Source organism: Balaenoptera ricei, chromosome 2 (assembly GCF_028023285.1).
Source record: "Balaenoptera ricei isolate mBalRic1 chromosome 2, mBalRic1.hap2, whole genome shotgun sequence".
In the NCBI taxonomy this organism is placed as follows: Eukaryota; Metazoa; Chordata; class Mammalia; order Artiodactyla; family Balaenopteridae; genus Balaenoptera; species Balaenoptera ricei.
Genome location: NC_082640.1, coordinates 51,359,035 through 51,375,612, shown reverse-complemented (window position 1 = coordinate 51,375,612; position 16,578 = coordinate 51,359,035). Strand labels below are relative to the sequence as shown.

The 16,578-nt window shown below is 46.8% G+C and overlaps 1 protein-coding gene across 8 annotated transcripts in view; it reads left to right on the top strand.

Annotated features, from left to right (window-relative positions):
• Positions 1–9,173: 9,173 nt before the first annotated feature.
• Positions 9,174–16,578, top strand: part of ADAMTS17 (ADAM metallopeptidase with thrombospondin type 1 motif 17) — a 359,201-nt gene continuing 351,796 nt past the window's right edge. For 7 of the 8 annotated variants that reach the window (XM_059912613.1, XM_059912610.1, XM_059912612.1 and 4 more), the window contains exons 1-2: positions 9,174–9,336; positions 9,803–10,173. In XM_059912613.1, the coding sequence (XP_059768596.1) occupies positions 9,258–9,336; positions 9,803–10,173 (450 nt within the window). In that variant the 5' untranslated portion in view covers positions 9,174–9,257. Of the gene's footprint in view, positions 9,337–9,802; positions 10,174–10,325; positions 10,551–13,045; positions 13,279–16,578 lie in introns of those variants that run through there. The other variant, XM_059912615.1, reaches the window with a different exon arrangement.

The following is a 16,578-nucleotide window of genomic DNA, read 5'->3' as shown; positions in this document are numbered from 1 at the left end:
TTTGGATGCATTGAATGTGTAGTCAATTTGAGGAAAACTCACTTTCTTTTTTTTTTTTTTTTGGCCATGCTGTGTGGCTTGGAGGATCTTAGTTCCATCATCAGGGATTGAATCCAGGCCCACAGTGGTGAAAGCAAGGAGTCCTAACCATTGGACCACCAGGGTATTCCCAAAACTGACATTTTAGAAATATTGAGTTTTATGAACATTGTGTATCTCCTCAGTTATCACAGTCTTCTGTAATTTTGCTCTGTGATGTTTTGCAGTTTTCAGTGTACAGGACTTGTGTATTTTTTGTCAGACATATCCCTCAGTGTTTCATAGTTTTTATGCTATTGTAAATGGTATTTTTTTTAATTTTAATTTCTGTTTATTCAATGCTCGTATATAGGAATACAAATGAAATTTTTATATTGGTCTTGTATCCTGCAACCTCCCTGAACTTATTAGTCTTAATAACTTTTTTTATAGATTTCATAGGATTTTCTATAAAGATGATCATATTATCTGTGAACAAAGGCAATTTTAGTTCTCTTTTCCAATCTGGGTTCTTTTATTTTCTTGCCTGATTGCATCAGCTTGAATTTCTAGTACAATGCTGAAAAGAAATGATGAAACCAGACATCCTTCACTTTTTCCTGATCTTAGGGAGAAAGTATTTAAGTTTTTTACTATTAAGTGTGTGTCATCTGTAGGTTATCTGTCCTTTACCAGGTTGCTAGTGTGCTGAGAGTTTTTTTTTTTTTTTGAATGAAAGATTTTTAAAATTCTATAGTGCTTTACAATTTTCAAAAGTTTCACATACATGATTTTATATAATCCCATAATAACCTTTTTTCCCCCTACTCCTATATTGCTCCCCCTCCCTGAGAGATTCTTTTTTTAAAATCAGGAAAGAGTGTTGGCGTTTATCAAATGCTTTTTCTATGTTTACTGAGATTATCATAGGATTTTTCTTTCTCAGTTTGTTAATATTGTGAGTTGCAGTGATTGATTTTAGAATATTAAATAAATACCTGTAACAAACACCCTCTTTGTGCTCACTTGAACTCTGTGGGTGTCTGATACTACCAACCAAAGGTTTTTGACAAATAGATCTGATTATAATTTCTCTGCCAAGCTTTGTATTTCAAAGTTTAATCTTGGAAGAAAGTTCTGGATGACATATAAGAAAGGGGAGAAACCCTTAATTTACTGGTAATTTGGCAAATATTTGTTGAGTGCCTGCTATATGTCGAGCTGTGCTATATGTTGAGGTGTTGGGTGCTGAAATACACACTCATGTGATGAGATGACCAGCCAGTGATTGTTGTGAAGAAATACCAGTATTATTTAAATAATGGAGGCCTTCCTTTTCTAGCTAGTGTGGAAAACTTTTTGATATCCGGGCCTTTGTTTTTTTAAAAACTCAAACCTATATTAATCTGTTGAATTAAAATTACTCCAGAGAACAATGACAATAAATGAATCTAGGTTTTGATGCTTCATTATCTCTGACCACCTACCAAATCTTAGTGTCTCCAGAAATCTTTGATTTTATACAACTGTTTTATTTATTCAATTAACAGAACCCAGTGCCTATAATGTACCAGGACACCCCTAAGCCTTTAGTTACATTTCCAAGGATTGTTTGAATTGCTAGGCTAAAATCAAGTTTAAGTTTGAAAGGGAGATGATCTAACTTGCCCTCTCCTTTTACACATGAGAAAACTGAGGCTCTGAGAAGAGAAATTCACAGGCATTTGAACTTCCTATTTCTTCCTATCCCCACTACCCCCCCCCATCATGACAGAGGTTCCCCAACATTGAGTCATATCCCAGCTGCCCCATTGACCATTTGTGTGACCCTGATAATCACAATGCTTATTTCTCCCTGGCATAATGGCCCCACCTGTAGAATGTGGTTAATAACAGCCACGTCAAAGGGTAATGGTGAGGCCTTTGCTTCTTGCCTTCTTATTTCCTGCTTTCAGATGCATGTGTTGATGTTCACCACTTCCTACAGACAAAGCAAGAAGGAAGTGGGAACCATGCTCGTCTACTACATCCTTGGGATCCAGGAGAAAATTATTTATCTTTGTTGCCATTACATTTTCATCCATAAAGTGGAACTCTTTTCTCATGGTATTTGTGTGAGAAGTGGTCAATGTTTTAAGAATTTATAACTTTTAAGGCAATAACTTTTTAAGTCATCTTGTGCAAATTGTTAGTATTTCTAGCTAACTTTCCCTATTTTATAATGAGAGAGAATATTTTTTCCCTTACAAGGTTATTGCAAGGATTAAGTAGTTTATTGGTGTATATTATGGTATACAAATGCACCTTACTTGAAAAAACAAAGGCAATATGTTTAAGTATATTAAATGTGGAAAGACATTGGAATTTTTAAAAAGATTCAATTTTTAAAAAATACTGCATTCAATAGTTAAAGAAAGCAAATGATAAAGATATTCTTGAAGTGTGAGACTACAACACCTGCCCCCAACTCTCTCTAACTCCAGACTCATTCCCTTTTAACTATTTCTGTTCTTAGTTCTTCTGATGGTTTCCTTCATATCATTAAAAAACTGTTCTTATACCAATATTTTTTATATATTATGATTAGATATAGCAATTGATTTACTGCTATGATGGATAAGGATTTACCTCACTTTTATAACATTCCTATTCCAATATGAGAGATTTTTACTTCTTTTATTGTTTACCTTTGTGAATTCAAAAAATATATGTATTTCTTTTTTTATCAAACATAGATGATTTCTTTAGATTCTTCACTTTGGAAGATGAGGGTAATTGTCCTCTACACTTTTCTTCATCTTTTTTTTTTTTTTTTTTGCTTTCCATCTCTTCTCTTTTGTTTTCTATTCTTTCATTTTTTCATTATTAAGGGCAATAACTTTTACAGTTGGTTCTCGAGCCAGAATGATTTATTCTGGCATTTCTTTCTGGTTGATTTGAACAGTTAAAAACCAGGAAGTCAGAAAGAGAAAAACAAATATCGTATATTAATGTGTATATGTGGAATCTAGAAAAATGGTACAGATGAACTGGTTTGCAAGGCAGAAATAGAGACACAGATGTAGAGAACAAACGTATGGACACCAAGGGGGGAAAGTGGTGGGGGTGTGGTGGTGGTGGTGGGATGAATTGGGAGATTGGGATTGACATATGTTCACTAATATGTATAAAATAGATAACTAATAGGAACCTGCTGTATAAAAAAATAAATAAATAAAATTCAAAAATTCATAAAACAAAACAAAACAAAACAAAATCTCACAGTGTTTACATTATGATGAGTATGTAAAAGTTGTTCTCTGCAGAGCCAAGCATATATTATGATTATATTTCCTTCTTGTATGACATTTTAAAAAAGTGTTTCTGTTTACCTTGGGTACTAGGACTCCCAGTTTCTCTCTGATGGTGCCTAACACATGTGCTCACACATCCAAGCATCCACACTCATTGCTTCCAAGGCAAGCTGGTTGGTTTCATCCCTGGACCTGGGTCAAGTCTTGGTGTAGGAGCCATGCACAGGGACCAACCAATTGTCTGGCTACTCTTGTGAATGTAGTCAACTTGCTCACCCTGCAGTTTGCTTCTAAGTACACTGAACTCCTGATGGCCACCTCCTACATTTATATGAATGTTTTCATATCAATCTTTAATCTATTTTGGAATTAATTTTAGTATGTATTATGAGTCTGTATTAGTTAGCTATTGCTGGATGACAAATTATACACCACTAAAAAACTTAAAGCCTTAAAAAACTAATTATAATTTATTTTCTCTTGGTTTTTGTGGGTCATGGATTCAGCCAGGGCACAGTGGGGATGGCTTGTTTCTGCTCACATGTTTGGGGCAGAGTCTTAAGGCTGGGGGCTGAAATCATCTGAAAGCTTGACTGAGGCTGGAGAATTTGCTTCCAAAGTGGCTCCCTCACATGGCTAGTCATTTAGTTCTGGCATATTGGTTTCCTTTTCATGGGCATTTCCACAGGGCTGCTTGAGTGTCCTCATGCCACTGGTTTCCACCAAAGTAAATAATCTGAGAGAAAGACAGGCAGAGGTGCATTCTTTTTATGACCTACCCCCAGAAATCACAGAGCATCACTCCTAACACACTCTATTCATTAGAAGCAAGTCCTCTACACTTTCTAAGCAGAAGAGTTAGGTTCCACCTGTTGAAGGGAAGAGGGTCATAATTAACAGATATATTTTAAAACCATCATATAAGCTAATGTAGGTTTTGCCCAAGTTTCTAGACAGCCATCCAGTCCCACATATTGAATATTCTATCATCACACCAATTTCAGCCATCACCATTTGCATTTACTAAATCAAATATAGATTTGTGTCTATACTGTTTTTCAGCCTTTACTTGCATTATGTTTTAGCCTAGCCTTGTATACCAGACAAGGTGCTTTCCTTGAGCAAAGGAAGGACTAGGAGAGAAAGGGCTCTGGAATCTTGAGGGGAAATGCTAAAAGAAGGGAAAGACATGGAAGAAGGGAAAGGTGTGCTGCAGAACAATGAAAAATATGTTGCTTTTCTCAATTGTCCTCGGGCAAGAAGAGTTGGTTGGGATGAAGCTCTGAGCTCAAGTCTAGCACTAAAAGCCCTTATCCTGCTCATTCAGACATGGGGGCTGCAAGGGCTGCCTCCCGGTCAGATGGTGGCTCTGGTGACCTTCAGAAGGACATAAGGATGGAGTTGTATTTTCAACAACGGGGACACTTGAAGGCCACGGACACTCAGCTCCAAGGCAGGCTGAGACCTCAGGGCACAGTCTGGAGGAGGGGAAGAGCCTAGATGTTGGGAAAGGGTAAGGGCTAGAAATACCTTAGTACAACCCTGACTGAACAAGTAACAGCTAGACTGAAAAATCAGTGTTCAAAGGAGTAGTAACTTGGGCTTGTTCAGCAATATCAGAACAGGGACCTGATTGGGTGAGCAGGAATGGAGGGCAGCAGGAATTCCCAGACAGGGCCATTCCTAGAGTCAGGCAGGAATGGCCTCATGCAGCCGGGGCACCCATTCATAGTGAACTGACACTGCCAGAATTCCTGGAACCAGGGAGGGGCCTGGAGACCCCACAAGGAGAGGTTGGCAGTATTCACTCAGGGGATCGGGATGCTAGCCAAGAAGCTGAAATTTGGGATCCAAGCTCAACAGGGAAAGAGTAAAATATAAATCAGAAAAACCAGGTCTTTGGAGAAAGCAGGGAGCTGGGGCCTGCTGTGGGAAGACAGGACTGATGCTGGACGCCCCCTGCTGGAGAGGATGTGGCATCTCACTGGCTCCCAGGAAGGAAGGTTGTTTGCCTCAAAAGGAAGTGAATTTAGTAAGAGGAGGTTGTCATGTGGAATCCCCCTCTCTCATCACCACCCCACCAATGCCTAGTGATATCTAGGGCACAGGGCCTCCTTCTACCTACACACAGATCAAGTTTACACGTGAGTCTTGACACCTGGACCCATCAATTACCAGGTCAAGAAAGCTCTGAGTGGGGGGATTAAGGAGGGTCACGTTAGGCCTAAGTGCCTGCAGTCCTCTTCGTGCTCTGCCCAGTTTGTGTCTTTGGCCCTCTATTTCTAAGTTTGGCAGTTGAACATGGTGTCTCTTGGCAGAAGTGGTGCTGCTTTTGGGACTGTCTTGCTTTCATTAACAATAGTAGTGGTCATGATGATGGAGACCAGCATCCAAAACAGGGAGTATCCGAGAGGCCAGGAGAGTCAATATAACTGACTTGATGGGGGTCAGTTCCAGACAACATGATCATAAAAGGTCACTGCCCACCAGAAAGGGGCAGTTCACAAAAAGCGGTGGACAAGCTGAAAAGTTCAGGATCTTTCTTATCCGTGAGCGCAACAAACTGTTTTGATACCCAGACAAAAAAGAGGGCTTCCCTAACATCAGATTCAGACTGCCATTGTCACCTGTAGGGCTTTTGCCTGCTTGTTTGCTTGCTTTTTATCCCCCCGCCCCAGCCCTCCTCCATCTGTGAAATGAGATTAAGCCCTGCCCTTCCACAAAATTAAGACCAGGAAATTTGTGTGTTAAGATGAAATGAGATCATAGCAAATAGTAATGATTTCTTTTTTTAAGCAATTTTTTTTTATCGTGGGAAAATATACATAACATAAAATTTACCATTTAAACCATTTGAAGTGTACAGTTCAGTGGCTTCAAGTACATTCTCATTGTTGTGCAGCCATCACCACCATCCATCTTCAGAGCTTTTTCATCTTCCCGAACTGAAACTTTGTACCCATTAAACACTAACTCCTTGCTCCCGCCAGCCCCTAGTAACCACCATTCTCTCTTCTGTTTCTATGAATGTGACTACTCTAGGTACTTCATATAAGTGGAATCATACAGTATTTGTCTTTTTGTGACTGACTTATTTCACTTAGTTTAATGTCTTCCTTCAGATATACACCCAAAAGTGGAATTGCTGGATCATGTGGTAGTACCATGGAATTTTTTTTCTATAATGTTTTTCATAGTGGCTGCACCAATTTAGATTCTCTCCAACATTGCACAAGAGTTCCCTCTTCTCCACATCCTTGCCAACACTTGTTGTCTCTTGTTTTTTTTGGTAATAGGCATCCTAAAAGGTATGAGGTGATATCTCATTGTGGTTTTTATTCACATTTCCGTGATGATTAGTGACCTTGAACACCTTTTCATGTACTTGTTGGCCATTTGTATGACATTTTCTTTAGAAAAATGTCTATTCAGGTTCTTTTCCCATTTTTAAACTGGATTATTATTATTTTTTCTAATGAGTTGTATGAATTTCCTATATATTTTGGATACTAACTCCTTATCAGATATATGGTCTGTAAATATTTTTTCCCATACTGTAGGTAGCCTTTTCATTTTGTTGATCGTTTCCTTTGCTATGCAGAAACTTTTAGATTTGATATAGTCCCATTTGTTGATTTTTGCTTTGTTTCTTGCACTTTTGTTGTCATCTAAGAAATTGTTACAAAGACCAATGTCAAGGAGATTTTTCCCTTTGTTTTCTTCTACACATTTTACAGTTTCAAGTTTTACATTTGTCTTTAATCTATTTCAAGTTTTTGTGTTTTTTTTTGTGAGTGGTGTAAGATGGGGTCCAAGTTCTTTTTTTTTTTTTTTTTTTTGCATATGGGTATCTAGTTTTCCCACCACCATTTATTAAAATGACTATCATTTTTCCTTGAGTATTCTTGGCTCCCTTGTCAAATATTAGTTGATTGTCTATGCATAGGTTTATTTCTGGCCTCTATTAGCCATTTATCTAATGATTAACATTCAGGTTTTTGCAGTTTTTTGCTCTTAATAACGTGGTGTGATGAGCATTCTTGTACACATGCCAGTTTGCCTGTGGTAGTTAACCAGAGTGGAATAGCAGAGTTCTAGGGTGTGTACATTTTAAACTTGACTGCAGTTTGCCTACTTGTTCTTCAAAGTGGCCGTGCCAATTTACACCCCCACCCATGGGCAGGAGAGTGTCCTCTCCAATCCTTGATATTTCCAAGCTCTTTAGTTTTGGACAGGCTGGAAGATGAAATGGCATCTTGTTGTTGTTTCAGTTTGCGTGTCCCTGTGGACTAATGCATTTGAGCGTCATCTATCTGATAGGTTAATGACTATTACTTCAGGCGGACTCCAATAGCAGAATTGTTCCTGCAAGGCAGTGGGGCTGCTACTCCCTGGCTTTCAGTGGCAGGCCTTTGAAGTGGCTCTTTGGCCAACAAACCTCCACCAAAAAGCTCACCATGATATCTTGTGCCACCAGAAGATGCTGCTGAACTTTCAGTTGGCTGAGGCTGCTGTCAAAGGAGAGGAAAAAAGACCCAAACCTGGCCATGAGCAGGACGTATGTGGAGGCTTCCAGGAACTTTAGATGCCCAGCAGTGAGTGGCAGCCCCTGGAGCAGTGGAGAGTGGGGTCGACAGAGCAGGAAATGATTCCACCAGCCATACCCCAGGGAAACACAAAGCAGCAAGTTTGCAGTAGTGAGAACGCTAGACTTTATTGAGAATCAGTGACACAGTCCACTCCTAGGGTTGATTAAATGTCATGAAAGCTGGACAGTGCTCTCCTCTGGATTCCTTCTGATGACATGTAATCCTTGTGATGAATTTTAGATTCTGAGAGGCCCTCAGCAGAGTCCAATAGGAGTGCTGTAGCCCCTCTGCGTTGAGAAAACAGAAACAGGCAGGACAGGGAAGGAAGGGGAGAGACCTGAGAATGGTTACACTTCAGTTCATTCTGTTTTGTTTTGTTTTCTACAAGACGTTCCTCAGGAAGCTAAGGGAATTAGCTTTCTTGCAGACCTCAGTTATATCCTGGTGGGAAAAGAATGAACTCACTCTGTTGCCAGAAGACTTGGGTTTGAGTCCAGCCTTTGCCACTTTGTGCCCGTTTCCTAACCTGTAACACCGGGCTAATGTTCCTTCCTGCCTGCCTTGGAGGGCTCTTGTTTGTAGTAAGCAGCACCAGGCCGGAAGTCAGGACCACAAATTCTAGCTCTTGTTTTGACAGAAACTCACTGGGTAACTTAGTAAGCTCCTTAAGCTCTCTCTCCCTCAGTTTCCCAGTCTGTAAGAGGGTGTGATCTCGCCTGTTCCACTGGCTTCCGTGAGAATAAAGACGACAGGGGGTGTGAAGGGTTTGCCTAAACACTGCGCTTTGGAGGTAGCATCCGGCGCAAAGTTGCGCACATTGTGCATGAAAGTGCCCACCCACAAACAGCCAAAACTGGTTTTACTTTAGATGCAGAGAGAATGTGCTTTTACGGGTGAACTCGGTTGGCTAGGACGATTTCTGGCCTGTCTTCTTGGGAAGCTGAGCAGCAGGATCAGAGAGGGTTTCGAAAATGGGGACAAACTCTGAAGACCAGCCAGGTGTCTTCCCGGGTCCTCTGCTCCAGACGGCTCCCTTGCGCCACCTGGTGTCCAGTCCCCGCCACTGCCCAGAAACCACGTGTAAGAAAGTGCTTGCAACCTAACTACGCACCCTGGTTTAGACCCACACTAGCCAATAGAGAAGGGGGAGGCGGGGCAGGGGAAAGCGAGAGTCCAATCATCTCCCGTTTTCCGAGGAGAAGGCGGGGCTTGGGATTTACCACGTTGGGTTTGTCCGCAGCGCTAATTACTTTTTCCAAAGACTGGAGGGCTCACTCCGGCTGGCGCCGCCGCCTCGCGCGCTCCTACTACGCCGCGACCGTCCGGGGGGGGGGGGGGGCTGCTCCTCCCAAGTACCATGTGTGACGGCGCCCTGCTGCCTCCTCTCGTCCTGCCCTTGCTGCTGCTGCTGGTTTGGGGACTGGACCCGGGCACAGGTAGCGCTCCCTCTCCCACTGCCTCTTCTTCGCCTGTGCCTCTCGCGGCCACCTTCCTCCTGCCCTCCGGAGGCATCCTGGCGGCCTCCGCCTGCCCGCGCGGCCCGGCCCCGGCGGCGAACCGCTGACAGCTCCGGGGTCCAGGGGGCGCGGGCCGGGGCCGGAGGACTGGGCTCCGGGCGGTTGCCGGGAGGCCGCGCCGCCGCCGGTTCTCCGGACGCCGATGCCGCGGCCGCGTCCCCGGAGGTGGTCAGGCGGCCGCGCCGGAGACCGTTCCGGGGGTGGCGCGGGGCACGGGTGGAGGCTCTGGCTGGCATGGAGGTGCTGGGGCGAGGGAATGGAAGAGCGCGCCGGCTCGGGGCCGCGCTGTCTCCGAGCTGGCGCTGGATGCCCAGTGCTGGACCCCGCGCCCGGCGGGCCGGAGGGCGGGCCCCGCCGCGCTGACGCGTCTCCTTTCTCCCCGCAGCTGTCGGCGACGCGGCGGCCGACGTGGAGGTGGTGCTCCCGCGGCGGGTGCTCCCCGAAGACGTGCACCTGCCGCCGCTGCCCGGCGCTCCAGGGCCCCGCAGGCGCCGGCGCCCCCGCGCGCCCCCAGCCGTCCCGCGCGCCCGGCCCGGCGAGCGCGCCCTGCTCCTGCACCTGCCGGCCTTTGGGCGCGACCTGTACTTGCAGCTGCGCCGCGACCTGCGCTTCCTGTCCGGCGGCTTCGAGGTGGAGGAGGCCGGCGCAGCGGGGCGCCGCGGACGCCCCACAGAGCTGTGCTTCTACTCTGGCAGCGTGCTCGGCTACCCCGGCTCCCTCGTCTCGCTTAGCGCCTGCGGCGCCGCCGGCGGCCTGGTACTGCCCGCTCCCCCTCCGGGTCCGCCTGGCGATCTGTCGCGGCGCCGAGGGTGGGGGTGAGGGGTGGTCCCCTAGGATTGGGGTGGGGCCTCCGGCGTGCTCTGCCGGTGGCGGGAGAGAGCACCCCCAACATTCCAAAGGGTCTATGAGCAGAGGGCAAGAAAGGGGAAGCGACCTATTATCCAATGCCTTCCACTGGCCGTCCTAAGCCTCAGAGGTGCGCCAGGCCAGCGCCGATATGGGGTTGCATAACGAGATAACGCCGCAGCCCGCCCAGGGAGCACGTGTTCAGCAGAGATGAAATCCGTCAAGCCCCTCGACTGAGAGGTGCGCTTGACCCAGGTGTAGAGAGAACGCTATTTGCATCTGCACAGGTGTGTATGTGTGCGTGTCATGGGGAACACCTATCTATACGTGTATAGGCTCACCTATTCTTGGATGTGGGGATGGAGCATTGACCTCCTTTCTGTCCTTTTGAGTCTTTATGTACCCGGAAAAGGATATTTGGAGGGGTCCCCCGACAGGCCACTAACCTACTCTTCTTAGTTGAAACGTGAGAACCAGGAGAGGGAGGGTGTCTCTAATATTTTTACCTTATACTGCAAGCAGACATTTGTCTGGCACTCACCCTCAGCCAGGCCTGAGGAATGCTTACATTGGTGATGAGCAATGTCATCCCCAGAAGTTCCCTCGATGTGGCAGTAATTCCTCCGCCACCCCACCCTGCTGCATTTGCGGCACCCGTGGCAGTGCTCCGAGGGGCGGAGGAAGTTCTTGTGCGCCTCTACCCTGCCTGCGCTCACACTGGCTCACTTGGCTACCCTGGTGCCCAGACAAACACTTCCCAGCTTCTCCATCGTGCCCCCATAGAGCGCAGATGGCTGGCAGATGGGCTGCCCCCACCCGTCAGAGCCTGGGATGGGCTCAGAGAATGTTCCTCTATCTTCTGGGGAAGTGGTTTCTGATATTCTTTTGTGTCTGTCCTTCCCTGGCACAAGAAACTGCTTCCGCCACCTCCACCTTATCTTGCTCCACCGTCTAGAATTCTCTAGCCCTTATCCACATAGTGTGCAACAAGTTGGCACGAATCTGCAACAAAGCCAGAAACCCTGAGGGTCCAAGTCTTTATATGAGACTTCTGCTCTCTTTCCAGCAGTGTAGGGGAACTTGGGGAGTAATTCCCAAGACTTGGCCTTCACCAGTTCCCCTTTTAGGATTTTTTGAGTCCTCATCAGAATGTGATCTCCTTTTGCTGGGCTGGGAGAAATTGGCTTCTTTGGTTAAACAAGGAAAATGGACCGTGGAGGGGGCCTAGTAGGAGCTAATGTGGAACAGGGGTGGGGAATGTGGGCTATGGGTGAGGAGGCTTAAGTAGGGGTGAAAAAGGCTCAGGTCACCGAAGGACTCGAGTCAAGGCTGTATCATGTTCTGGGAGGGACTGGAAGGCCCACATCATTTTTCCTGTTTTTGCCAAAGTGTTTAAAGTCTAGGTCACATCACTGTACTGAACATGGAAACATCTGAATCCCATTTGCTGCGGTTTAGTGAGTTTCTGTAGAGGTCAGAGTTTATACTTCTTGGTGTAAAGTTTCCAGCAAGGCGCTATCTGTGAAGGAGCTGAGGATGGAAATCTGGATAACATTGATTTAAAATCCTCGGAGTGAGTGCTGGGCCCTCTCACAGATGGCATATGAGCAGGGAGAGTTCCCTTCTGTCCTCCAGGTTTTCAGGAAGACTGTCCTTCCCTTTGGCACCATGTGAGGGCGCTGTGCTTTAGATAAAGGAACGAGGCCAAGAGGCTGAGTTCAGTGTGTGCCAGCTGTGGAGGGACCTCTAAGACTTTAGATTTTAAATTTCTGCTTGAGCAGACACTTCTGTTGTTTAGTCTGCCTTGATCATCCCATTTGTGTAAGCTGGACATTGGACATTTCTTCCTAAGTATACCCTATAGAGAAAGGGCAGAAGGCCAGGAGGCCAGAGACAGCAGGTGATTTGGAATGGACCTCTTGGTGGCAAGGTGGTCCTGCCTTTCTAGAAAAGAAAGCAACAGGAACATAGGCTAACCAGGTTTGCATCGCACTCCACCTTACTTTGATTTTGGTTCCCCAATGTGCTTGAGACAGTTCAGCTGGGCGGTAGTGTAGTGTTAGTCCTTCTGGACCACGGTGGAAGCACCATAGAGATGTGGCACGTGTGTTGTGTGTTTTTGAGGACTGGCTCAACCACGAGGTGTAGGGGAGGAGTGATGCCCAGTAGATGAGTTTTGGTGCCCACAGTTGGGAGCATTCCAAAGCCTCCTTGTGTCTAAAGAATCATGTAGAGCAGGGGTTGGCAAACTTTTTCTGTAAAGGACCAAGTAGTAAACATTTTAGGCTTTGCAGGCCATATGGTCTCTGTCACAACTACTCAACACTGCCCTTTTAGTGCAAAAGCAGCCATAGAAGGTAAAGAAACAGATGGACCTGGCTGTGTTCAATAAAACTTTATTCCGATGTTGAGTATGAATTAAACCCTGCTGCATCTCCCATCTCCAGAATGGCTTAGTGAGGAGTGTTGCCTGCGGGGCAGGGCATGCAGGCTCTGTTCCCTGTGCTGTCTGTCTCCAGAGACATTTGGTACCTGTTTAAAGGAGATGCATGATTAGATCATTACTTAAGTGTTTATGGGTCAGGGGAAGTAAATCTCATGCTCCTTTTGCTCCCTCCCCACGCCCCGCTTTTGACAGGGGGCAGAGGGGCGGGTCTATGGCATTTACCCTGTATCTTATCTTGAAAAGCTGTGCAAGCTGCACTTTTTGGATCTTCAGAGACCATGAGCTCAGGTATTAACTGTTTTATGTTTATGCATCTTCATTTTATTTACATTTCAGAGAGTCCTCAGACATAACATAGGTTTTTGGAAGAGTTTCTGTAACCGTATAACTTCAAAGCGATGAACTTTGGGCATATGAGGAAGGTATTTTTCCTCCCAGAGGATTTATGTGAGTTTGGATCAGCTGCCTCGTGTGAATGGGACCAGATCATGGAAGGCCAGCAGAATTCGAAGAAACTTCAGGTTAAAGTTCACCAGAGCAGGCAGTGGAGGTGGAACTTCGGAGATAGAGTGAGTGTCAGTCTCTGAAAAGACTCTCTCTGCTGCTTGTCTGAAATGAGTGGTTGGAGGGGCTGTTTTCATCCCCACACGTGAGGAGAGGTGGACAGAGAGGAGGGGTCTGGTCTGCTGAGCAGTGGCCACTCTTCCTTCATGAATACTGAGCTCAGGGGAGTCCACCGCCCAGAGTCTGTCCACCCCTTCTTGGCTGAGGCCGCGGCCTGCAGGGGTGCACTATGGGTGAGATGTTGGGACCAGAGAGGACACCCAGGAGCTCTGGGCTGTGGCCCATTTTCCAGGCCACCCTGGAGGGACAGAAGGTCAGGGATAGTCCCAGCGTGCCTTCTCTGGAGTCACAGCCATGCTCCGCAGGAGGCTGGCTTGTGGCCTGTCTCACCCAGGCTGCTCACTGGGGTCCCGATGGCCCAGCTGCCCTGGCTCTGTCTGGTGCCTGACTGCAGCGCAGGGGGCCCTTGTGGTAGTCCTTCACCTGTGCTGCTCCCTACAGCCTTAGTTCCCATAGCTCTTCCTCCCAGTCTGTTTGGGAGCTTTTGTAAGAATGCTCACCTTTCCCATAGGGGAACAAGTGTAGTCTAGGTAAGAACAGGGGGTGCTGAGTCCAGCCAGGCAGTGAGCAGGTGGCTTAGAAGAGTTGGGGGACCGCGTTCTCAAGAGGGCAGCCTGACTTCAACGATGAAGGAGCTGGTTTGGGAGGTTGCTGCCTTTCCCTTTAGAGCTACCCAACTCACTTTTCCTTGACCCAAAATTGCCCAGCTTTTTAATGCAACATCACTTGATCACTGACAGCTGAGTAGGAATTGGTCTTGGCAAGAAGTATGTGATGTGGAGACCATTTGAAAGGGAGCAAATAGACCAAACCACGTTATCCTGCATCATTATATTGATACAGGTGTGGGGAAGGCACATAGTCCTTAGTCGTTCATCAATTAATATTACTGAAGAATTTATCATGCACAGCATAAATATATTTGGAAAATGCAAAGTATATTTTTTAAAGCTTTGTAAAAAGAAACAATTGAGTGGATGTTAAGGAAAGTAGGAAGGGAAACAACAGTTGAGAAATTTGGGGTGTGGAAGAATTAAAGGGGAGAACTTGGAGCAGAGAATTCTAAGGCCTGCCACCGCCTCCTCTGGAAGGACGTTCACTCTGCCTCACGGTGACTTTCTATACCCATCGCTCATGGGCATCAGGTTGCCCATGACTGTCACCTAGGATACTTAACCCTACCTCATTATTTACCTAGGGAATGTAACTAGATTTTCCCACCTGAACTTTTATTTAGTTGGCAACATTTTAAAAAAGAAAAAGAAATACAAGATGGGACGATGAACTGAAGACGTCTTCTTAGACTGATTGCATTCTTGGAGCTTATTTCCTGAACTCTGAGATGCTGCAGCTGCCTGACGTTGGATGTGTGCAACAGGAGATGTTTTTGCAGCCAGTATGTCTGAGGGAACCACTCGGAGTCAGCGGTTAACCTTTCCCCGTGCACACTTCTGCACCTGGGCACACAGATGCACCGTCACACTCCTGTTCTTTAGCAAGTGAGACTGCACAGCCGTTCCGGGCTGTGATCCTGAGCAAGTTGCTTACCTCCTTTGAACCTCCCTGTCTGCAGCCATACAAGGGTAAATAACATTGGCTTTGTGTGGCTGTTGAGAGAATGAAGTAAGATGAAGTCCGAAATCATTTAGTGAGAGCCTGGCACATTAACGCATTGAAAACACATTTCTTCTCTTGCCCCCCCAGGCCATTCCCAGACTTTTCCAGTTATAAATCAAGCAATCAGTCAACATAGTTGACTAAATGAACAGATCATTATCACACAGCTGCCATGTGTAGGACCCGCTGGTAGGCTCCCAACGAGCCTCAAAGAGAAATACGATGTGGGCCCTGTCTCGGAAGGCAGTCCGGGTTTGCAGGGGAAGGAAGGTGTGCTGGAGCCTGCAGGGTGGCTGGTGGGGATAGCAGGGGGTGGTTCTGGGGTCTGATGGGGTGGGGCAGGTCCTTCAGGTAGAGCTGAAGGGAGTGGGCCTCAGGTTCTAGGTGGGAGGAGTGATGGCAAAGCCTCCCGGCCAGGTCCTTCCCGAGGTAAGGGGCCCACGAGCCAACTGTGGGCTAGAGATGGGTGATAAACTGAATGGACAGGTGTCTGGATTAGATGAGGCGGGGCCCTGGGTGCCAACTTAAGGCATTTAGAATTTATCCTAGACCAGTAGTTCTCAACCTTGAGCTGGCATTAGTGTTCCCTGTGGGATTTGCTACACTGATTGCTGGGCCCCACCTCCTGGGTTTCTGATCCAGTCCGTCTGGGGGTGGGCCTGAGAACTTGAATTTCTGACAGGTTCCCAGTTGCTGCTGCTGCTGTTGGTCAGGGACCATTTTGAGGATCACTGGCCTAGAGGCAATGGGGGGGGGCATTTCTAGCTACTGACTGGGGAGGAGCCCCTGGTCGGAGAAGTGTGGGGAGGACTGAAGCAGGAGAGCATTTGGAGGGGTGAGGTGATGGGCCTCAAGCCTTGGATGGTGGAAATGGAAAGGAAGGAAGACTACATGAGAGGGGGTCTGAAGGAGGAGCTGACAGTCTGTGACTAACTCTATCTAGTGATGGGAAGGGGGAGTCTGGCTTTGGAACGAAGACCAAGAATCTGTGTTCAGGCCTTTGACATTTGCAGAGGCAGCAGCAGGATTTTGAAAAGGGGGCTCGATGGCACTCTGGGAGGGGCAGGGGGACTCCCCCTGGAGGTTGGGAAGCCCCTCACACCTGTGCCAGGTTGAGGATGCTCCTTCCCTGGGACAGGTTCGAGCCCCCCAAACTCTGCTGAGGCCCCCCAGAAAGTCAGAGGCAGGTGCAGGAGGGCCTGCAATCACAGGATCGTTTTTCCTTCCTGAGAGCAGACTTGCTCTGCCTCTCCAACCACCTACGGTCACCTGTCCACGGGGAGAAGGCTACCTAAGACCTGGTCCAGTGAACCCAGGAGCCGCAGTCTCCTGAAGAGGAGAGGCTTGGAGGGCTCCCTGGGCACTGAAATCCCAGAGTGGCCTTTGTAGGATGGTGAGGTCAGCAGTCACGAGGCAGGTCCCCTCAAACGGAGGACAGAGCATCAGATGGTTCCAGAGCATGGATACAACAGGGTTTCTTTATCTTAAAAGCATTTGCCGCATTATGCTGAGAAGTTGTGCTCATGTTAGGAAGTGGTACAAATCTTTCTGACCTTCACACATTTTTCCAGCTGCAGGAGAGCTAGTCCTGCTTCAGGGGGTGAGGTGGGATTAACAATACCCTGTTT